Source organism: Augochlora pura, chromosome 6, assembly GCF_028453695.1.
Source record: "Augochlora pura isolate Apur16 chromosome 6, APUR_v2.2.1, whole genome shotgun sequence".
NCBI classification, from domain to species: Eukaryota; Metazoa; Arthropoda; class Insecta; order Hymenoptera; family Halictidae; genus Augochlora; species Augochlora pura.
The window spans coordinates 5,390,714-5,415,090 of record NC_135777.1 but is presented as its reverse complement, the minus strand read 5'-3'; the positions used below and the strand labels follow the sequence as shown (position 1 = coordinate 5,415,090).

At 43.1% G+C, this 24,377-nt stretch overlaps 3 protein-coding genes across 5 annotated transcripts in view; 2 read left to right on the top strand and 1 right to left on the bottom strand.

Annotated features, from left to right (window-relative positions):
- Positions 1 to 549: 549 nt before the first annotated feature.
- Positions 550 to 8,161, top strand: LOC144471543 (uncharacterized). The gene is made up of 12 exons (XM_078183681.1): positions 550 to 1,139; positions 1,224 to 1,707; positions 2,294 to 2,984; positions 3,323 to 4,463; positions 4,565 to 4,898; positions 4,984 to 5,737; positions 5,876 to 6,109; positions 6,660 to 6,896; positions 7,091 to 7,273; positions 7,342 to 7,562; positions 7,744 to 7,899; positions 7,968 to 8,161. The coding sequence occupies exons 3-12, from the start codon at positions 2,417 to 2,419 to the stop codon at positions 8,154 to 8,156; spliced, it is 4,017 nt and encodes a 1,338-aa protein (XP_078039807.1). The 5' UTR covers positions 550 to 1,139; positions 1,224 to 1,707; positions 2,294 to 2,416; the 3' UTR covers positions 8,157 to 8,161.
- On the bottom strand, positions 8,036 to 10,621 carry LOC144471542 (transmembrane protein 230). 3 transcript variants are annotated; one of them, XM_078183678.1, is made up of 4 exons: positions 10,461 to 10,621; positions 9,325 to 9,437; positions 9,038 to 9,160; positions 8,036 to 8,958 (listed from the first exon to the last, which is right to left on the bottom strand). In XM_078183678.1, exons 1-4 carry the CDS (start codon positions 10,483 to 10,485, stop codon positions 8,821 to 8,823), a joined length of 399 nt encoding a protein of 132 aa, XP_078039804.1. In that variant the 5' UTR covers positions 10,486 to 10,621; the 3' UTR covers positions 8,036 to 8,820. The 3 variants fall into 3 exon arrangements, with proteins under 3 accessions (XP_078039804.1, XP_078039806.1, XP_078039805.1); XM_078183680.1 differs by lacking the exon at positions 10,461 to 10,621 and adding an exon at positions 9,540 to 9,676 and having other exon boundaries at positions 8,037 to 8,958; XM_078183679.1 differs by lacking the exon at positions 10,461 to 10,621 and adding an exon at positions 10,173 to 10,308 and having other exon boundaries at positions 8,039 to 8,958.
- Positions 10,622 to 11,905: 1,284 nt separating this feature from the next.
- LOC144471541 (uncharacterized) overlaps positions 11,906 to 24,377 on the top strand; it is a 22,709-nt gene continuing 10,237 nt past the window's right edge. The window contains exons 1-3 of the mRNA XM_078183676.1: positions 11,906 to 12,047; positions 15,076 to 15,192; positions 23,746 to 23,862. Of these exons, the coding sequence (XP_078039802.1) occupies positions 12,045 to 12,047; positions 15,076 to 15,192; positions 23,746 to 23,862 (237 nt within the window). The 5' untranslated portion in view covers positions 11,906 to 12,044. The remainder of the gene's footprint in view (positions 12,048 to 15,075; positions 15,193 to 23,745; positions 23,863 to 24,377) is intronic.

Sequence of the window (24,377 nt, the reverse complement as noted above, 5' to 3'; positions counted from 1 at the left end):
TGTGCTTGATAATTCAATAACTTCTGGATCATTAAAACTTTTGGGACTCTTGGAATTATTAGCCACGCAAATCTTCTTTGCTTATGTTATAATATACAGAAATGCGTTGAGTGGAAATGCAACTAACTTTTATTATACCGTTGGGTGCATTTGAAATGGGTCATCTGGACTATTACGGGATTCCGTGATTTTTACCAGACACCGTACGACAACGGTACCGTCGCATTGTGTCTGCGAAACCCTAGATAGCCGTTCAAAAGGCTAACTCTGACCGATCCACCACTTGAGATCGGCCACGTGTTCGACACGTCCTCGTCACTCTTCTCTTTTTACTTTCACCGTTGTGCATCCTTGAGATTACCATTTTTTTCTTCTGACAGGGGGTAGACGAAACGCAGACCCGAGCAGCCTCGGTTGCAACGAGTTTAAGGAAAATATTAAGTGTATAATCGTCCTTGCATAGCGCATTCTCCATTTGACATCGAGTTATCGATTCACGATCCCTCGCGAATGGGACAAGACTTTCAAAGCCTGGTGTATTTGTCAGAGATATAATTACTTCGATTTTTGTAAAAGCCTAAAGCTGCATTTGCAGAAATTATAATTTCCTTTCCAAAAGTCTGAAGAAATAGGATAGATTTCGTTAGTTTGGCAATGAGAACCACTAACAGAAATATGTAAACAGTCGGCAGATCTAGCTGACCTCGAATGAAGCATCAACAATAAACAGTGCTGGAAACGTAATTTGTGTATCTGAATCTGTACAGTGATGACAACACATGGGAAGTTAATGAACTGAAGCGTATAATTCAGAAAAAAGGGCACAGAAAATATTTTGAAATGATAAACTCCGCTTTCATATTTAGTTTAGACACACGGTCGGATCGTAGTGTGTCGGAATGCTGGTCGGTATTCTTTTTATTAATTGCTCTCTAATTAATAAAAATGATTGATTGCATTCTACCATATAGACATACGTTTAAATGTTAAAACAAATAAATAAGTAAGTAGCTTTGATTGAATTAATAACAATAAACTTGTATTAAGCTAGCGCCATTTTTATAAAATCCTACAACGCCAATCTTCATTATGGATATTATGAATACAAGTGACAAACAATACAATACAAATAACACAAGGTATCGTCGATTTCAGCATTGTAAAATAATATTACCTTCTTAGTTCTCATCGTATTTCAAGTATTTTCTAATCTGTACTTTCAGTGGAACATATGTAAATGCGACCGTGTTTAAACACGTAAAACATTTTTAAAAAAGGAGAGGAATATAGGAATCGTTACTCACCGAAATGGGATTGGATGAGGTCGAAAACGTTTTCAGGTGAATTTATTCATTTTTATTAGAGCTGGCCGTTTCAGATTCGTTTCGGCATTCAATGATTTTGTTTAAATGAAGCAGGAACATGAAACAGTTTGCACAGTCCGGTATCCATTTTCCCGATGCTACCAAGTATCGAAATATCGATATATCGATATATCGATATTAGCACCAATGATTCTTGAACACTGCAAGCGGTGCTTGAATATTTTGGCGCTGTTAATAAGTGCGTCGCAGCCCAAGAAGACAGTCGTTCGTCAGTATTAAGCAGAACTTTTTGATTAAAAGAAATCATTGTTTATAGTATCACAGTGCTTTTCTGTAACCTGGATTGAATAATAAGACTGCGACGATTCAGAATCCAGAATCGGTGAGATTATTTTAGCAATATCTATCGTAGAGTGTACATTGCTTCGCTTGGCACGTGACACCGTTCACAAGCTTTCAAAAGTTAAGCAATAAACGTAATATTTTTACAATTGTTATTCTTGTGTTTTATACTTTATACTGCTATTCAGCGACGAGCATAAGGATTAAGAAAATTCGATTCTTTTTTGTTAGTAAATTACAGGTAGTTTCATCACAGCTTTGTTGTATGATGGATTTTATATCGGTGTAATGTATATTATGATATATTTTGCGTCACGTTCTCGTTTATCGTGATATGTATTGCTCTCCTTAGTTAAATTTAGTTATTCGACATTTCTAATCATCCAGAGAATGAAGCTTTAAATTAATAAAATCGTTTTAATAGATAAAAACAGGATGCTGTTATAAAGGTGAAAGGGCATGTGCTGTGCCACATGCTTTTAAATATGCTGAAAACTAACAAATTATAACAGCATATTATACATATGCTATATATGATATATTAACAGCAATATATCTGTCATGGCCAATTTTTACATGGCAGAGATATTAAGACTGATTTTATAGGATGTTTCATTTGTCCATAGATGTTCAATGATTCAGCATTGATATTTGTTTCTCCGTCACCAAAGTATTATTTGTTTCAATATAGATACAAATTAGCAAAGAGATTGTATCCTTTGTTCCTAGTGCTGGGGAAATAACATAAAATGGAGAAATCAAGGAGAACAGTGTATGCCACGATACCAAAGAAAAGTATGCATAAGAAACAAACATTGCAACAAAAATACAGGAAGATCTTGGGACCTAAGCAGCCCATTGTTCTGTTAAAAAGATGCGAATTTGTAAGGAACATTTTTTACAAATGTTCTCCACAAGATTTCTTAAAAAATTATAAAGATAATAAACACGCCACGAGCAAATTAATTTGCTCAACAAATCATGTATCGTGTGAATCGCTACATGCTGAAGAAACTGTATGTAATGATTTAATACATAATTCAAAAGATACCCATAACGAACCTTCTAAAAAGGTTGCTAGTAAACACAAGAAAAGGGATATAATACACGGTTCAAATAATCATTGCGTCAAATCTTCCAAAAAGCATAAAAGCACAGTTAAAGGAATAAACAATGACTGTAGATTAAGTGCGGTTTCTTTGGATACAAAAAAATCTAATAACATTTCAAAGACATTGAAATTATATTCACAATCGAAAACTTCATTAGAAACTAAAACATCTGTTCTGCAAAGTGTTTCGAAGAAAATAAAAGAAGGTAAGTATTGTTAATTGAAGCTAATTAATGTTATTTATAGTTCTTTGCTTATGACAAGATTATGGATATTCATGTATATATAGCATAAGTAATCTCAATTCATTAAAATTGATAATATAACATAATCTTAATTATAATTTGTGAAATCCATATGAAAATAGGAACTAGCACAAAGGTCCATAATCTATTGATGAAAAATCAATTTTTTAACTTGTTTCATTTTTTTTTATTGCTTGAATAATGGTACCAAGGTACAAAGGTTAAAGCATTAAGAAATTAACAGTTAAAATATTTGTTTGATAATAATTTAAATGTGATAAATCTACTTAATAATTCAGATCAAACGCAAGACAATGATGTGATTGTTATGGAAAATGTAAAAATACTACGTTCACATAACAAAAAGAAGAGAAAGAGAACAAATGATTCTGTACATAGCTCATCAACTGAGAACATGAGAAATATAGACACAATGCCCTTGCAGAAAAGATTTTTTGCATCAAATAATGAGTCCCCGACACAGAATACTGTAGACTCTACAGTGGAGCATGCTGTAAAAGATGCTGCAGTAAAGGATGCTGTAAAACATGCTACAGTAGATAGCTATAAAAGTAAAAAGTTAAAAGATGAAGTATCATCTTTGTTTGATAGTAATGCCACTATAACAACTGCTGTTGCTCCGCCTTTTGTACTTTTAGATACATTAACTTTGCAAGATAAATATCTTATGCCCTATAATAAAAAATTCAAAAACCACACTACTTTGGATATTCAGAAAGATTCAGCAGCAAAAGATGGAACATTGCTGGATACTAATATGACCCAGCCTTCTAAATGTCTAGATACAGTGATCTTAGAAGAAATGTCTAGTACATCTTGTAGCACTAGTTTGAGTGAACAGAATATTGAGAAACATACCGTACCTGATAATAATAATGCTCAATGCGATGCATTCCATTATGAATATGGAAATAGTGGGATGAAGCAAAAGGATCTGCATGGGAGTATGAAAGAAGTAAAATTAAATAGATACGCTTGGTGTAAGATCTTCAGTAATGTGGAGGAGAACAATGATATAAGAAAGGAACTTGAAACAACTAATAGAAACATGAAGTTAAATAATAATGAAGAAGTTCCTGAATTGACATCTACAGATACTCCCAGAATATGTGTTGAAGTTCTGGAAGAGGATAACAAAAGCTCTGATGTATCCATTACCGAAGCGTGTTTAACTGGAAACCAAGGTATTTTTAGCTCAGAAAAACAGAATTCGACAGACACTTTCGGATGCAACACTGGAATAGAATGCGAGGCGAGAATAGACGGAGAAAAATCACCAAATCTTGAAATGAAAACTTCTGATTCTGTTACGCAAGATACTTCTTTTGTTTTAAAGAACGCTAATTTAAGTACAAGCAACATGCAATACGACGATGACGATTGCATTTCTTTGTACGCGGAGTCGGTGTTTAATGAAAAGTAAGTATTAATAATTTTTTTGCACCGAGTCAAGATTATAGTTGGATATTAATGAATCCAGATTGGAATATTTTCTAAACATAATGCATCACTGTTTGTAGATACGATACGGAAGAACAAGATCATTCGCTGAAAGGAGCATCACCGAGTTTTGATACGCAGTACGCTATGAGCGAAAAGGCGATCGACAAGTATTATGAGAAGAATGCTAACGAGTTTAATGAAGTATATAATCATTATGATGATAAGAGTAAGATTGATTTTCCAAAAGCAAGAGAACAGTTACGAACACCCACGAGAGACATTAGTCCGATGGGCAAGGACCCGACAGAACAGAGAAATCGGAATCAATTGTTAAGATTCTTTCGAGGATATTGTTACACGAAGTTGCTACAGGGCAAATGTTTGAACCGAAAGTGTTACTTCGAACATGATGTATGTACAATTTTTGTATCCAATTGTGATTCTACTGTGAAAATATTGTATGTATAATAATCTGTGCATTTTTTTTAATATACAGTTTTTGAACATTATGAGACGCTGCTATCGGAAGGATGAAAAGATTTACTTCGAGGTGATAGATGAATTGATACTGAACCAGTGCAATAAATTTTTACAACATTTTTGCTTGACGTGTGTCGTTCCCGGCGTAAACGTTACACAGCTGCTAAAAACATTGAAAAGATTATACGACAAGAATATCACAACAATCGAAATGGTCTATGATATTATTGAAAACTTGATAGGGTTGAAAATCTCTCTGAAATTAATTGTCAATAATTTGATAGCGATAGTGGATAGCAGTGACGTAGACTATGTCAGTTATATGACGCAAATAATGTTTTATTTCATAACAGCTGGTAAGATCTGGGTCACGTTAAGACCATTGCTAACGCGAATGAATAGTCTGAAAGAATGCGTTATAGAAATTATCATAGCCGAAAGTATAGTAACCAAGAGGTACGCACGAGACATACAAGAAAAATTGTTACACAAAATAGATGCGATTACCCTAGCAAAAGTCAAACCAGAATTGTTATTAGAGTTTAATAAGATACTTGTACAGTCACACGTCACCCAAGTACAATCAATTTCAATAACTAACTCATCATTATCTAAAGAGATTGCTTCACCGAGTAATACGCATAAATCGGAAGTTGTAAGATCCCCAACAAAAAGTCGTCCATTGTCGACATTAGTATGGTACGACGTTCCTTTTACCAGTAAGAATAACTCGGAGAAAAGAACGTCTTCAGTCGTATTGCAACCCATAGGTAAATATAATTTCAACTCTTAGTTTTGCTTCATGAGTATGGTCTTTAAATATTGATCGAAACGAGAGAAAAGTTGTTTTACTTTTTCTTTGACATTGTTGTTTATTGTACGCGTATATGTTTAATGATCATATTTAGATGATGTATCAGAACCGTATTCGAAGCACAGTCGAGACAAATTTTGGAAATTTTATTTGGACATTCACGGTCTCGAGGAAGGGCTGAAACATCACGATTATGAGCATGTTAAGAAAATTCTGGACGCAGCGCAAGCAGAGGATGTAACTCCATTCACTCGCGCTTGTTATAACATTTTACTTAAGAAAATAGAGCATTCTCAGTATCACCTGCAAAGTCTCGCTTCGCTTGCAGGTAATTCATAATTCATTGTATCGTTGCGATCCATTGACCTTTTCTCGACACGGTTACTTTTTGTGTTTTATTATTTTCGACGATAAATTTGATTTCTTTGGTGACATCTCAAAAAATGTTTAGTTAGTTGTTAATAGTCAATTGATCAGTTAATAGTTTCACGATAGTTTAGTTTCGTTCATTTTATTTTAAGCTCTCGACATACTTAGAAGTATATCTACAATCGAATAATGAGTACAAAATATGTACGATTATTTCTTAACCCGTTGCAAACTTGTATTATGGTGCTATCATAAACGCAAGTTTATAATTAGAGTAATAGTAGAAGTTAAATGTATGTATAAATAAAGGTGTATTTACATATAATTTCGAAAGATACACGCGCTACTTGAACGCAGTGTTGACATATTTAATGAGATCACTGCTAGTCTCCACTTTTGTATTAATAATTCACGGAATAAAAACTATATTCTAAACAGTCATTGGATTTTTATTTGAGGCCGCATTCCGGATGAATCGTTTTCTTTTATATTTTTTTGGACGTTTACAGTCCAATCCGGGGCGACGACGACATTTTGCAAAATATTAATCGATGTCACGATAAACATCTTGGCTGATCTGGCTAAAAGACAGCTATGGGTTCTAGCATTCAAACTGTTGAAGATCATTGAGTTCGTACTATACGATAATAATTATTTGTTTAATTTCGATGCCATGGTTGTGATGCTTTTCTGCGCAATTTATTTAATGAATCGAAAACCTATGAAGGCTTTCACCCTTCTCAAACGTGAGTTACCTTCTCGTTTGTTTAAGAACCGCTAGCGCCATGGTTTCCCAATTCTATCTCCAAGGTATTGTTCAGCGTATCCTTTGAATTTAATGTACTATTGCCCTCAAAATTTCCTACACCACAAGCGTCCACGTTGGGAAACTATGGATTCAATTGCGACAGATCATTGTGACATAATCTATCTTTTCCAGAAACTAATATTATTTATCCGCATCGTACTATGTGGAAGGTAGATAGTAACAAAAAGGACGAACATATCAGAGCACAAATAGTGACAATACTTTTGGATATGTTGTGCGTTACGTCCCCGGAGAACGCTTTCAATCTCTTTAAACACCTAATCGAAAATCAAAGCAACAATTTTCAGCCGATAGGTAAGAGGTGCAAATTATATATTGTTAATTACAAACTAAATGAACCAAATGCTTCTTGCTTCTTCTAGATTTGTCGTCTCAAGCGAATACACTAATAGCGTCGCTGCTGCTAAAAAATGATCACGACTTGATTGTCAATGTTGCAAAGTGTGCGATTACTGATTATTGTTGTACACTGCGGCAGAAGACGTATCGTTCGCTGATCTGTTCAATGGTTCACATAAACTTAAAATACGCTCTGCATCTGTACCAGATTGCAATTAACTTGGATGTATATTCCAAGCTACAGGTACTTGGGGAAGGCGATCAATTTTTTTCGTTACTGGGTCGTAATCAGGGATTTAAAACAGTTATGATATCGGTTTCGATTCTTGAAACAGTAATGAAGAATTCGAAAGGGCTCATAACTTTTCAATCCTTGGTTAAAATAGTAAATTTGTATCTTGACACCTTCTATTTTCCATGAACAGTTTTACCCACTCACGGCTCTTATCGTGAAGACCAATTGGTCCCTTGAAGAAATGCATCTTGCAGTATTGAACATTGTTGATCAGTTTGTGACGAATATTGGTTATGCAATTAAAGGTATCACGCCGAAAAATATCAATGTGTATATCGTTTTCGAGGTGAGCAACTGACTAACTGCAATTTGAAACACTAGGAAGTCGATAATTTAAAAAATTTATTTTAACAGGATCTCTCGCTAGGAACGAGCGAACAACATTCGAAAAACCTGGAGGCAAGTATAATGTTAATGAAATCGGTGCTCCGTGAGAAATTTGACCCGCCGCTTAGCTTGATAACGAAAACCAAAAATAAATTTTACAAGATAAACAGTAAGCAGCTTTGTGCGCATTTACAGAGCTTGATACAGTCTAAGTAACTTTAGGGACGGATCATTTTTTATTTTTTTGACAGATTTTATTAGAGATTATCGTAAATTTGATTTTACTTTAGAAGGTCATTCAAAATGATTTTTGATATATTTGTTCTATAAACAATATTGTATTTAATTTACGTTAACTATTAATGACATAGTACTTGTGCATATACGTTTACTTAAGGTTCGACGAAAATGTTAAGAATAATTGCTTTTTACTGTCTTGTAGGCACATTAATCACATATATTTGACAATTACTGTAAAATAGTTTATTAATCACAGATGTTCTCGATGCTTTATACAGAAGGAAAACATTTTTTGTTTGAAAATATTTTCGTACGACGTGTGAAAATGCAAGAAAATGTCTTTTCCGTTAACAGTTCGGGCAGAACGAATAAGTACTTGCAAGTCGAGAACGACTACAACTTTACATCACATAATATGTACAGAAATAAATAATTATACTCGTCGTATTGTTGAAAATTGAACACTGTGCATGGGCTTTCTCACGCATTGTAGTATACCGAAGTCATCGGAATCCAAGTGTCGATCACGCGATCAGAAAAATATAAGCAATGCTCACTTTGCTCGGCGCAGTGCAAGTTTTGTGCTAATCAAACGTTTCAAATCTCTAGCTGTTTCTCAGTAAAAAAAATTCACGCATAATTAATCGAACTCCGGTATATCGTCGAAAGAATACCCTGGTACTTTTTGATAGGCTAAAATGGCGACCCTCATGTGGTAAGCTCCCGGTATGAACATCAGAATCCCTAGAATAATGATTGGCCACATGCGATCGGAATACTGTAAAAAAAATATATAAATGGCGATTAATGCACAGTATCGAACCAATATAAATACAGTATTAGTAGTTACTATTTACTTTCGAGTCGATGTGACCGCTCACGATTAAACTACCCATGATGAGCATTATAGTGCCTCCAACAAATAAAAGTGCTGCCAGTGTGATAGCTTTCCATGGTATTTTTACGGGTGGATTCACGAACTGAAAAATCGTTACCATTAGCTCGCATAATGTAAGAATTTTTCTTAAAAATATTGAATAAAATATATTGTTTGTACGAAACTTGAGATTGTCGGCAAGAAAGCCAAAGTGTCAAAAGATTAAAACCTTTGAACGACGGTGGTGTAAGAAAAACGTAGTATTACCTGGGAATCAACAAAACCATTGTCGGTCTCTGTGAGCTGTGTGTAATCCACGTTGTCGAATTGTCTGTCACTGCCCAGTTTTCTCCTGGACATACTCACTTTATGAATATAATCTGAAAAATCGATAAAACATTGATTCGGCATCAATTTATAACGCGACGGTTCTTATTCGATCGTTTACACGTCATATAGCATCAAACGGTAGCACCACGGACCTGTATCGCACTCAATTTTTGCAACGTTCGGTTCGTGTAAAAAGACGAAACAATTTCGTTAAACGCGTCTACTTTTAATAATAGTCGTTGCACGTTAAAACAAGTGGCCTGTCTAGGTGAGCCGAGTGTATCAGTCGTTATCTTTCACGATATCAACTGTGATAAAAAAGTGCGAGCGAGTACATCGATGCCAGATCGACGTTTTTAATTTAGGAAATAAAACATATTTATATCTATCATTTCTAACGAGACACCGACCATTTCGGATTCAAAACAGTGGTACCATTACGCGCAGGCTTTGCTCCATGGCGGAAGTCTAGTGGACGGCTTAAATAATTTAATCATCAATATAATGGACGATCAAAAACTCGTTTTAATTAACTACGATTACACAACGGTGAAATTAGAAACTGAATCGTCGTCTGCAACAGATAATTGCATATTTAAACGGTATTCAAATGCCATGGATGCCATTAGACGACCCCCTACTCTATCTAGAAAATATATCCTTTTTTTCTTTACAAACGAATGAAAAGTCAACGTTGTAAACAACTGATAATATTATCTGGTTTACTTATTCGTCTGTATCGTAGTTAAAACACAAGGAAATCATGTTTTAAGTACTATACGTACAGAGTGGCTCCAAATATCTCAGTATCCCAAGGAACAAGCGTTACGATCAATCTTCGGTTAAAGAACACCGTCGAAAACAATTTACACTCATATTTCAATGTTGTTATCAGAACTATTGCAGAATTTCTAGGTTATGTGACTCTGCGTTGATTATCAATCGCAGCCAACCAAGGACGCATGCGTTCAATAAATTGCGGGAGAATTCGAACGACGAATTGGCTAACTGCGCGACCTGTCAAGCGAAGGGAAGGAAACCGAGGCTACGATCGCGCCGAGGATAGAGTTTACCTGCACCGAACCAGCTCCTCCACATATCAAGGATCGATATCGCTGTCAACCTCGGTGTTCGGGAAAAGTTCGTTAGGCTCTCAACACTTCTGGAATCTTGGAGGACCGACGGCTGGTCACGCACAGGATACGAAATGGTTCGCGTGCATTTCAGCCTGGCCTTCGACGTGGTATGACATTGAAACGTGAACGCAGGCTAGCACCCCAAGTGTTACGAAACCAAGGTCCTTCGTTCGATCGAGCGGTTTTACTGTTTCCAGGTGCCCAGGAATCCTGATCGTCCGTCCCGAAGACGTTCTAACGATACCATGATAAGAACGCAGCACCCTTACGCAACGGCCCGTCGTCCTTCGCTCGAGGGAAACCGCTCCGATCCTGCCCGTAGCGTCGACTGGGACGCACCACTGCTTTCTAGGACTTCACCGTGTCCTTTCTACGGACTGTGCGAACAACCCCTGACTTACGCACACTGTCAGCGTAGGAGAACTTTCACAGGCAGACTATTGGTCACGCTTCCTGTCAGTAGTCGGATCGATCTGGGGAAATGAAGAGGCGGCGGTGGAAGCTGTGCTTGCCTGCGTCGCGACGCTAAGCGCAGTGCAGTACGACGTCGATGAGCGCCGAGGGTGCACACGATCCTACCCATTTTTCTTGCGGATTCATGCACCCCGCGTATTTTCATCGACTTGCTTCTCACGGTATCCGCGATCGCACCGTTACCAATCTTCCGGCGAATTTCTGGTCCACCGTATATCGCGCGAGAGCCCGTATTACGCGATTAGGGCGCGCGTCGCCCGCTGAGCCGGCCGCGTTCGTAATTTAGGGTAAATCGTTTGTCAGCGCGCGAGGGTCGCCAAATGCCGAGCGAATTAAGGGCTTGGGGGGGTCGAAGAAGCGACGGAGGCGACAAGCTGCATGGAAATTGCGTGTTGGCCGCAGTAAAGACGACCGGGTTGATAAATCGAGCCGTGTTTCGGCGATATCTCCGCAAAAATATCGATCACCGTGACTAGGTTCCCCGTATGCGGCTCGCCTATTAGGTCATTTCGCGCGTACCCCGCGCTTCCATGACATCAATCGCCGCGTATAGTCGCGTATAGTCGCGTATAGTCGCGTTTAGCCGCTAGGCGCCTTCATCGAGCATCGCCGAGGCCGGTTAATTCGCGAGAGCCGCCTCTCTCATCGACAACCACGAGCCGTTCGATGCCGATGCGACCGTAGGGAGTAGGACGGCATTCGCCGCATTCCGTGCAACCCTAACTACGGCTCGCCCGGGGTACCCGGAAGTAATAGTACAGCAATGAGTCGGCAGGGCGACTGCGCGGAGAACACCACGTCGGTGTTCGGTGCTCTGTGCTCGGTGCTTGGAGGGTAACGGTAGCCCAGGGACGGCAGTGCGGATTCAGGGGACGGCGAGGGCGGGTGCCTCCGTTGGAACTACCACTTGGCGACAGCCCGCATTCATACGGAACCTCGGCGGATCTCTCGTGGCCGCGCGTGTAATATTCACGTTTTCACCATCGAGGGTGTCCGTTGATCGCGACGACCGCCGAACTCGTCCGTTGGATCCAGCCGATAATCGTCATGGTAAATCGATTCTACGCAACGGTAGACCGCACGGGAACAAGTGGGAGCGAACGGGTGTAAGTGGGAAAAACAAGTTGGCCGCCTGGAAATCATCCCGACACGTATCCCGGGGCTTTGTTTATTCGCGCAGTGGTTCCAACTACACGGCCGCGACGTTCCTCTATCGCCGCGAGGCACAGGTGTGCTTTAGCCATATACCTCGCTGCACCAGCAAGGTGGCTGCTCGTCGATAAAACCGTTCCGTTCCTCGGCACGCGGCCGGGGATGCTGTGCGCGATCCCAGGTATCGTTCGCGTCAGCCTTGGCCACGCACACATACACACGGTTTCGTCATCCGGCGGGTCTAAGCCGACGATCGCTTTCAACGCAGTACACAGAGATCAACCGACGCGTAAGCCCATGTATCGTGTCAGCCATCGCATTAGGGAATCGCCAGGGTTTCTTTATATCATTATCCCTGTCGAGCCCTCGATATCGCGCGACGCTCGACAGTCCCGGAGCTTCGCAGCCTTCGCGATCCGCGAGCCAGCCGACCGAGGTGTCCTCGTGCATCCTTGCACCCTAACGTCGCCAGCTCGAGGGTTGCCACAGAGACGGCACAGGAATATGCGAGCCAGTCCCCGAGCTCCTTCGACCGATATCAAAGGAAACGACAGTGCGCCTTTCTTCTTTCTGTCGACCTTCGTGCACCAACGTTGTCCGAAACTTGGCAGCTCGTCGCCTCGAGGCAAGATCCTACGACGAGATCTTAGGCAATTAGGCGAACCAACGATTTTCGCAAATCCAAAGACTCTTCTAACGCGCCTAGATCGTTGGATGCCTGCGAAAGATTAAGTAGAGCCCGAGTTCCTGGCATTCTCAGCTGCGGAACCGCAACCCTTTCAACGCGGCGGCCGCGTTTCTCGCACGACGGATTACCGTCCTTTGAAACGACGCGGAATCGTGTCATCGGATCTGTTTTGCGTCCCGGACCGATCAAGCTCTCGGCAAGTGCCTCGAATATCGCGACCACCAGAAGTCCCGGGGCTTCGCAGCCTTCGCGTCGAAAGTCTCGTCGTGTATCCTTGGACCCCGAGTGTGTCTCCGAGTTGTCTTGTGATCCCCCTCGAGCCAACGGCACCCGAAGTCTTAAGGCTTTGCAGTCATCCGAAGTCCTCGTGCACCCTCGGTATCTCGCAAAGAGTCTAGGACGTCGAGGAACCTCGACGACAGTCAATTTATTCTAGAACGATATACGTATACGCGGAAACCCTTTGGCTAGCAAGATGGACGAAAATTAATCGAGGAATACAGGTCCGGAATTGTTCGAATAGAATGACAGAGCACGGAGGGATGGGGATAGAGTTACGCTTAATGATCGGCCTTTTTACAGCACTCGGGTTTCCCGCGCAATCGATTAATATTAACCCTTTACGGACGAGTTTCGGTAACTAGCCATTCAGGTCTGCCCGTGGTTGCGGACAAGTATTATAAAGCGACTTGCGTGAGTTCCTGACCGATAAGATACGCATAGGTATATCAGACTAAACGGTATTACGTTTTCTTTGAATGTACATTAGAGGTCCGCAGCGTTGTCGTCTTATCTCTGAATAGTTCTGTCGAGTCAGAAGAAATTCCAATCTCACGGTGACACTGCCAAAGGAACTAACAAGTCTCGCGTATTCTATTACTAAGATAACTTGGAGTTCGGTTCATTTAAACGTACTTCGTCATTCATTTCGTTTGTCTCGTTAACATTTTAATCGCGTGTTAAGATATTGATCAAAATTGTCATAAATATGAGTTATTCCACTACGATCCTAATTCGCTCGGTCGACACGTTGGATGGGGCTAGAGCATCGCGATCAGTTACTATGGGAGTTACTAGTAGGCTATGGGAATTCACCGTTTAATAATCATCCCGGGGGTGCATTTTATTTCGCGCGACTTTATTGCATCTTTCAACGTCGGCTTTGAGAGACAGGTTCTTGCTTCACCTGAACGATGAAATTCAAGGTCAGGTTCGTTTTATCGTCGCTCGAAACTGCACGGGATTGAATTTCCAAGTGTTCATCGTAACTGTTCCAAGGTTCTTAGACCCAATGCTTGAGGATAGGGGGTGGTTTTCAAGGTTGCCGATTTAAAATATGTTGCACATATCGCATACTTCACTTAAGTTTCTTGCAATTAGGTTAGACAATGTTTATTTAGCACAAAGATTCGCGCATCGAAAAAATTTCATGAGAATCCATGAAAAATTCTTTATTTAATTTTGCCGCGAGTTGGTCACTTTGCCTCCACTCTGGGGGCGCGCCTATTACCGCGAGCGTCAACGATGACGACTACGACGACGGACGGGAGTCTAACCGGGCACACGGGCTAGCTCTACTTGACACGATAAGTCAAAGTCGGAGCCTCGAGGGCTCGGAAACTGGCTGGCGTGTGTCTCGACGAGACACCGCGAACGCGTTTAGGAGTGTGCACAGAATTATGCAACCGAGGACGACGTTCTCGCGGGAACGTTACCCCGGCACACGGTGGCTGCGGACTTTCCTTTCCTCGCGTTTTCTCTCGCCCACACGCTCGCTTGTTAAACATTCGACGACGCTGTAACGGAGAGTTTCGACAATCGATTTTACCCGATGACGTCCACCGACGAGAGAATAGGTGTTTCGTTTCGTCCCCGCGTCGGTCCGGTTTTTCCTCGCACCTCGCCCTGCTCGGTCGACACGCTCGGGACAGTATCCTCCGCAGCCTGATCGATTTTTCCCCCCTTTCTTTCTCTCTCAGGATTTGCTGTTTACAAGCGATATTCGACGAGTCGAACCGGCCTGCCGAGGGGAGCGCGAACGCGGAGTTTCGGCCGAAGGGGTCGCAGCGCCGATCGAGGGAAAATTTTCCACGAGAAAATCTCTGGGTCGCGAGGAGCGCTGCGCTCTCGTTGCGAATCGCGCGCGGCGTCACGTGTTCGACGGGTGGCCGACGGGGGACGGGACCGGCCGGGGGCCGATGGTCCGTGTCGCTCACACAATGATCTCTCGGTAATTAGTTTCAGGCGGAGTGCACCGAGGTGAGGGATCAAGGCCGGAATTTTCGTAGGATCGCCGATGAGGAGTTTCCCGAGGTCTTGGACTTCCTCGACTACTTCTTGCCCGAATCCTTAAAGGTGCGTTCAGTTCCATTAAAAATTCGCCGGGTCGCGAGACTCCGATGGGAGTCTCTCGTCCCTTTAACAACCGCGCTGTTAAAAATTGCCAGGTTCGATGAAATGCGCGGACCTTGCTCGCCGCGTGCTCCAAAAGGGTGGACTACATATCCGAATAGCTCGGGCACCCTCCGAAAACCCGATTCGTCTTGTTAGGCGAGTAAACTAGCTTCCTCGGTGGCAACGATCCCTAATTCTCCCACCTCGATCCTTCTCTCGCCATCCGGAGTCCGTACGATCGATAGGAGAGGGTATTTTAATCACGGTTTTCTTCGTCGTTACGACGAGGATGCCGCTAGATCGTGCTAGACCAAGGTCTTGGTCTTCCGCGCAGTCTGCAGAGCCGAAGGTAGCAGGAATCTTGGCTTATTGAAAATCCTCGTAACTGTCTCTATGACTTATAGCTAATCTATGATCATTAAACCGATTTGTAGTGATTTACTAGACTAAACTAATTTACAATCGGAATAGCCAAGGCTCTGATCCTTACCTCACGCGTCTCCAGATCAACGACACGTAAATCAACGAGCGAGACAGGCTCGCTCGACGGTTAATGTCGCGAGGTTAAGGTCCCTGGACGCGGCCAGGCGAACACCAGGAAATTAATACTTACAAAAGGCAACACCTGTTCGCGTCGTTAATGCCCGTCGCCGCTAAATCATCGGTCCACGGACGAGGGCTTTGAGGATACCTCGCGCTCCACTCGATAACTCATCGACAACTCTTATATAGAACAATTTTTCTGCGGTCCGAGACGCGGCTCCGCAAAATTGCGAACCCGCCGGGGTGAGGTTGGTCGTCTAGTGTACCGACTGCGGCTGCTTTAGGGTTGCAGGAAACTTTAGGGTCGCGCGAAGACAAACAGCGGTTAGCTGCGTCGATGCTCCAGGGTGTTTCGCGAAACTTTTCGATTGGTTCGATCGAACGGCGCCACGACGCGGCCTTTAAATTTACACCGATCGCGGTGTATTTCGCTCGGAAAAGGTGTTCGAGGGTTGCCGTCTCGTTGCCATAGATTGGACGTTGCCGCTAATTGATCGGTGCAGGTTGGTCCGGCGTTGGCAAGATGTCCGGGTGGAAAAGGTCAAGGGTTTCGGCGGGTCTGTCCCAGATTAGCGGTCTCGGATACGGCGGCCCGAAGGTGTAGGAACCTTGAAACGGTCCGCTAGGACAACTTCTGACTCTCGTTATGAAAGTTTCACGGGAAGCGGGTAAAAATGGAGGGTGGGCAAGGATCTGGCGGAAGCGTACCTCGGGGACTCGAGTGCTACGGGAGCTCGGGACGCGGTTCGACGGGATAAGATTACGGCCGGAGGAGGAAGCGATCCTCGCGCCCGGCATTTCCGTCCGTAACCGGGTCTTAGCGTCGCTCGTTGGGATGGGTTAGTGTCAAGGTCGCAGCTGGTAGATTTTGCAGCGGCATCGCAGCCTGCCGCGGCGAATACGCGTCGTAAAGCGGCCGCGCGCGCGACAGGATCTCCTCTCTCTCTCTCTCTCTCTCTCTCTTTAAAAAGCGAGACACGGGTGGACGCGCGAGGCGTTTCCAGCCGAATTGCGAGGCTCTTTTGCCGATCAAACGGACCCGATCGGCTGTTTACGTGCACCGATTACGCGATCGCAAAGTCTTCTTGCTCGCAACCGACGAGCGCAACGATCCGTGTAACAGCTGATGCTTTTTATCGTTTTCACCGGCGCGCGCGCGTGCGTCCGTGTTTATTTTAACGACAGATCGGCGAGCTTCCTGCCCGCTTTTCACCGGCACGCGCGAAACGTTTCCGATCCCGTTCAACGATGGCTACCACGGCACGCTGCAATTGCTCGATAATTGTCCTCGTAATCTACTCACGCACAGCTTCCTCCTGTATCTCAAGATTTATCGTCGTTATTGTTACGCGAGATTACTCGCGGCAATTCGCAGATGGCACTGCTCTTATCGAACGCTCCCCTGACGTAGGCTTTCCTCTCGCACCTATGCACAGTCTGCGGCATCGCAAGCCGCATTCGGGAGTCACCCCGAAAGCGGTGCTTCGGGCGCATCGGAATTACAGTAGCGGACAAAAATTTAAGAGGAGAAGGAAAAAAAAGAAAGGAATTATTAATATTTTATAAATAACATAAGCTATCATGTTCTATCTTTAATTATAATCGTCTACTCATTTATTTAAACAGTTACAAAAACATTTATATTCGGTTTTGAACTTATCAGTTGGAATATATAACAAAAAAGTAAATCTATGTTACATTTCCATTGACAAATGTTTAAGACTACAAAATAATAGGAGAAAATAAACAGAAAAAAATGGTTTTTAATAGAAATATTTAGTATTTCGTCGAAAATCCATTATTTTTTATAATCTCAGCATATCTTTTTGCCATTGAATCTATTAATTTTTCACATTTCTCTACTGTAATATTACAGTAAATATTACAGAAATATTGTCAATATTGTTGACTCAATAATGTTTACATTTAACACACGAGCCTTCGAGAATTAGAAGGTCAAGCATTTGTCTTCATTATCCCAAAATAAGAAACTGATTGGAAAGATAGTACTTACATTGCACGTGTATAATTGAAATTAAATTCGTCGTCTTAAATTTTTGACCGCTACTGTATATTTAACCCCTTGCGCTACGATTCCTTTCGCGCTGCGTTAATTAGCGCCTGTTTGTCCTTAATAGTTTTAACCCATTTGCATCGCAAAGAAAAGTAAAAAATTCGTTCTTATCACCAAACATTTTTTTTTACTGTATTTAAATTTTAATGACAGGCCTGGTATAAATAATATGCGCTTTGGTGATAAATGCCAAAGTAAAATGCGCGCATATATGCTCTTATGATGCAAATGGGTTAATAATAGGAGCAGACAATTTTTGTTTCTTTTATTCTCTTTATGTACTATACTTTGACAAGAGAAGAATTTATGCGCTTATGATGCGAATAGGTTAACCCCTTGCACTATTATAACGAGTCAGACTCGTGACGAAGATTCCACGCAAGCTCTACTAAATTAATAAATTATTAATTTCTTCTAAATTGAAATCAAATTGAATTTGTCTATCATCAAAGGTTGGGAAAGGACATAAATAAAGACGATATTAAGTCCTATTAAGGAAAATATTAAGGACAAATAAGTGGTAATAAATGCAACGCGAGAGGAGTCATAGTGCAAATGGGTTAAACTAAAACTTGGATGATCAAAACTATTTCGTTCGTTGATCGTCGGGGTAATTGGTTCGATCGTTGTGCACAGTTTGGCATAATCTCATCGAGCGTATCGGCGGCGGTCCAGCGCACGCCGCTGTTACTGGAAATTATCGTCAGTTTTCCAGAGTTCCGGCTGTTCCGCGTCGTTCCGTGTACACCGATAACAACGTTACACGCCCGGCGTATTTGTCTCGCAGGCGTTTCAGTCTAATTATCGACCACGTCGTCGCTGTCCGGTCCAGCTACTACCCACGCGGGCTGCTACGGCGAAACGAAGCCGCAACCTTTCCGCGCGGCCGAAAATTACCGCGACACGGCCGCGCATACGTGACGGACACCTGTTAACGGCGAATCACGCACCATTGCGACGCGTCGCGCGATAATCGGTCACCGAGCATGCTCCGCCAAAGAGAAAGTTGCGATAAACCTACACCGCTTCGTTACGACTCGCTTGACATCGATCAAAAAGATTCGTGACCCGCCGACTCTCTTTCCTTTTCGCCGGCTAATTTCGGCGTCGAACTCACCTTGCTAACGCGGGCCGAAAGTCGGAAGGCCGCGAGCGAATTTGCGGAAATTTTTCTTCGCCTTTCTGCTGGCATCATCGCCGGCGTAATTGGCTGAAAACGAAGCAGAACGAGCGCTGACTCTGCAACTATTTTCTAGGAGAGGACGAGGATCGATAGGACCAGACTCACCCAGTTTCTTTCGATATTGTTACACGAATATTTTATACATATAACAATTATTCGTTGTCGTTATAAATTTCATTCATCGTTGTTTATTCGAAGAAAAATTGGTCCCCGTCTTCGACTCGTCGTACGAACGAAATTTTTGCGAACAGGACACGGCGCTCGACGATAACGCCCGGCCATTCCGGTAAGATATTGGTTAGGTAGCGACTCGTCGTTGTTGAAATTTCACGCATCAAAGGCTATCGGTCGCGCGGTAGCAATAACTGTGGTCGTCGTCGTCGTCGGTGCCATCATGATTTCGGTATCGCTTTACGCCGGTTCTGCGGCGGTCGATACTCGGAATAGCCTAGCATCTAATGCAACGAACAATATTCCCCGATTTCTCCATTGATCCACCCACGCGCTATATTGGTTGTGATCAGAACCTCGTTTCATCCTCTATACCGCATTAGCCAGCGAATATTCCAGTGCCGCGGATGGGACAAGATTAACTCGAGAACAAGGACGAGCTACGGATTCTTGTACAGGGGGAAAAATAGTTTGCTAAAATAGCTGATAGGTTAGTTTCCGAGAAATCTTCGATCTTCGGATTATTTTTTGGTTTTTCGTTTTTGTTAATCACCGCTTGCAACTGAGAAATCTGAAAAAATTCTATAACATGCGGCTTGATGTCCAAATAGCTACATTTTCTTCGAAATTTTAGAAAGCTGCTAAAGGGGGGGGGGGGGTGGCGAAATGCTGGAAAACCGCGAAATCTAATTTACCCTGTAACTACCCTCATAAACAAGTTACAGGGTGAAAATTTTGCACAGACGAGTTTTTATTGGTCAGCTATCGAGCGGTATACGACTCACTGAAAAACCTCTGAGGGCAGTTTTCACCATCTTAATCGGCTATTCCCTTTGCTAACTTTGCCGTTAAGTAGAGTTCCCGTGTACGATAGTATGAACATTAACTTGAGTTTCGCAGTAAAGGTTCTATGTACCGTAAGGATATGTAATATACAAAAGTTTAGTGTATAGTAATAATACTAGTTCAACTAGATTTTATTTATAACCATTTCCGCTGTTCATTCACGCAATTCTGTCCGCAACTGTATATTTAACATACTATATATTCAAATATATTATCATGAAAACTTTTCAAGAATTAACACATTGTTGACCGGCAATTTTATTGTCGGTATCTATCAGCAATCTATCTCATGTCACCGTCTATTATTTCGCAATTCAATGCGGAAATGAAACAATATAAATAACCTTCGATAAACATTATTTATACATAATGCATTGAAATGAAATTTTGCACACATCTTTTATATGACTTTTAATTTGTTTAGTATGATATGCTCTATAACAATCACCTACGCAATTACTATACAATTGAATAAAATTGTTATAAAAACCTGAATATCTAGAAAAATAATTTTTTTTATAATAAAAGGGGCACGTGTAGACAAGATGAACAAAGCTTTTGCAGTATTCTATATATAATACTGCTTCAACTAAATTTTATTTATAACCATTTCCGCTGTTCGTCCACTCAATTTTGTGGGCAACTGTAGTAATATTTAGTATAGTAATTTATAGTAATTTTTTTTTTATAGTAATTTTGTATAGCAATATTTAGTAGTAAAATCAGAGTAAATCTGTATTATCGGAACATCTCGGATAGACAAAGTCTTCACCGTCACCGCCTTCCATCAGTGCCAAGATTGTAATTTTCAGTGAAACGAAAAACGATCGAAACGCGGATAGAAAAATCGGTATTATTTACGGCGGAATCAAAGGAACGCTTCGAATAGAAAACCAGATCGTTCATTTGAATTCGGAGTAGAAAGTGCCTCGGAGCCTACTGCAGTCGGATTCCAGACTGACGTCCATTTATCTCTCTCTCTCTCTCTCTCTCTCCCTGTTTCGCCTTTCACTCTCGACCCGGAGAATTATCGATCTAAAAGAGCTTTGTTTCCTGGCTTGTCGACGGCAGAGCGGTGGAACTACCGGTGTTACGACCGCCGGCCACGCCACCTTGATTCCGGTACCGATGTACAAGGTGTACCGGAGTCAAGGCCACGGTCGCGTTTCCGTGATCGCGGCGCGGCGTCGATCTCGTAATCTTGCGCCGGCGATATTGTCGCAGAGTCCTGAAATCCGACGCTGGAATTCCGCGCGTCATCGACAGGCCGCGTGAAACCGCTGCCGCATTACGTGGGAAAGAGTGCTTGACATTTCTCGGACCGCTATGTATTTATTTCGAAAATAGTATTTTCACGAGCTACCATCAAAACGTATATTTGTACAGTCTATTCGAAAAATCTATTTTTCAGAGCGAAGAGCACGCGATTCTATTTAAATGCATGGGCGTAGGAGAGCGAAATATTAAGTTCTAATGGGCTTCCCTTCCGAGAAGCTGGTCCTACGTGTCCGGAAAAATCGCAGGCTCCGAACGGGCAACTTCTTTTTATCCGAGCCTGTTCCCGGCTCGTTTCGATTACGTTCCGCGCCGCGGGCTGAAATGTCTGACCAGCACGAAACGATTGCGCATAAAGCCACCGCACCGTTTATCCCGGCGTAAAGCTGGTCTACCCGGCGAGAGAAGTCAGGGTCAAGGACGTGTCCAGGCGACGCGCACACGTGATGCCATGCCGGTTTTTCGAATCCGCATTTGAATCGATGCTTCCTGCACGCCTGCCCGTCGCCCGCGAGAGAGGATGCTTAACGAGCTGCGGCGGCTGAAGCTCGATAATGATTCGCGGAGCTTTGACGAAGCGTTGTCTGGAACGCGCGCGCGTCTCTTATACGCTTTGACTTTGCAAGCCAGGGACAACCGCACCCGGTCAAACAAATTATACAGCACAGAAATTTGCTGTATTGAAAATTAAGAAACCGCGGAGGTTATGCGTCCGCGGCGATCGGGCTTTCGTGCCGTTCTAATATTAACCTTAAACCGGTCGAATCAGGTTGCATGACTTTTCACTCGGCGGCCAGCGTGAACCCGTCAACTTGGTCGCCCAATTAAACCGATTTCTGAGATCGACACGTTACATTATTATAAACACGCTTCCCTTTAAAACGCGAGCCTCGCGTGCGCGTTTAATAAACGCCGTACGCTCTCTCCTCTCTTTCTCTCTCTCTTTCTCGTTCGCGTACACGGTAAACGGACGCCCCGTCGACTCGATACGAAATTGACTTTCACCCGGGAATGAATTTTCCGCGCGAAAGGGCGTCGCGTCTCTCGCGGCGTACGAGCCAAGTTCCCGCACGCACGGGACACCCGGGCCGATATTGCGATCCAACTTTCCGTTGGAAATTCATTTGCCGCGCGCGCGCGGCCCGCGCCACGAAAGACACCAAATAAATTGAGACAATCGCCGCGCGCCGCCACCCCCCCCCCCCCGTCCCTCACCGGTCCGCATTTGCATGCCTCGAGCCGCTCGCCGAGATCCAGCCCGACGATATGTAAATCCGCAGCCGGGTTTACACACCGCATGCGAAACATTTTATATCGCGTCGCGTTTGTTTCGGGAAACAACGGCCACTGTATCGCCACCGACAGACGTCACTGTCAATCCACCGACCGCGATATCACGCTGTTACAGATATCCGACTGTCGCAGAGGTTCCGCAAGATCCAACGACCATCGCGCGAAACTTTGTTGCCACTGAAATCGAGAGTTCCTATTAAACTCTACTGCCGGTAACAGGCTGCCTCTCTGCTTCTCTGCCTCTCCGCTTCTCTGTCTCTCTGCCAGGCAGCGCGTAAAAATCGTTAGCCGTTCGCGACGACGACCGTCGCCGGTGTTCGCAGTCACGCAGCTGTTACATAAAATCTAGGACAGCCGGGCGCGCTTGGTTCCGCAACAGCTTCCACAGCCGATTATTTGCTTACTTTCAACCGGCGGCAGGTTGTTACCGAGTTAGTAGCCACCCCCCGATGCCTGTTGCTACGTAAATTACGGCTGCCCGCGTGTGTTCCGATTGATGCCCGCGTTTACGAGCGGCGGCCGATCGTTCCAACCGGAGGACTCCGCGATCCGGAACAGGTGTCTTCTCCGGTATTGTTCCTGGGAAAAGTGGCTCGACGGGAGGGAGAGAGTCTCGCGCGAAAATATTTGAATACAGAGAGAGAGAGAGAGAGAACCTGTTCCCCTTTCTCCTCGTTCGGCAGGAAATATGGAGATTTCCGGTGAACGGGACGAGGACACTTTACACACAAGGGTACCAGAGGTAGCACGTGGTGTAGTTATTTTAAGACCCGGCGTCTGGAGCGTCGCCCTCGGCTAGGCTTCGCCTCTCTTTATCCTTGCCGCTTCCTCGTAAATATCTACCCTTTCATTTCAGACGCTGCGCGCCCAGCTCTTGAAAAGGATCCCGTCCCTTTAACCGAGCCCGTGCTATTCGAATTCTTCCGCGACGACGAAAAAAATGTCACCCGTTGCACCCTGAATACGACCGTCGAAACGCGTTATCTTGCCTCGACCTAATCTTTCTCCAGGGAAGTGTCGCGGGTTCAGCGGAGCGACACGCTTCCCATATTAATAATTTGATACGGTTCTCGCCGGCTTTATCAGCCATAAAGCTTGCTTCTAGCGACTAAACGGTGTTTCTCCGCAGTTCCATCAAACGTTGCTGACGCACTACTGGGAGCATCTATGGGACTTTCATTTCTACGTGGCCAACGACTGGCCCGAGCAGCCGATATGTCTGCACTTCCCCGGCATGACGAAGTCGGTGAGTATAAAATAAGTCACAGTTCCTTTCAGATTACGGGCAGATCGATAAGCGACGACCCGCGGCGCCACGTCCACCGCACAATACCCCGGCTCGCATCCGAGCGAAATAAACCATCAGCGATGGTCGGTGTAATCTCTGCTACCCTCCCCCGAGAGATCTCCGTCGCGAATCTATTCCCGAACGAACTGGCGAATTGGGGTCTCGCGGATTGCTAACGTTTCTTATCTTATCGTCGATGAGACGATATAATAGTTGGTTATGACAAGAAAATGTTGAACGGAACATTAACCCTTAAATGCATGAATTAATGAATTTTATTTAAAAATTAGGGTTATAATATTTCAAATGAGTGGAAATCGGGAAAAATATTAAAAAAAATTATAAGTCATATCTTACAGGGTTTTTATTGAAAAATATTAATGATTCATTTTTGGTACACTATGCAAAATAGACATAAAAATTCTTTAGTTAGTATGAAAGAGATTGAAGCAGTCGTTTCCTTAAAAAAGAAA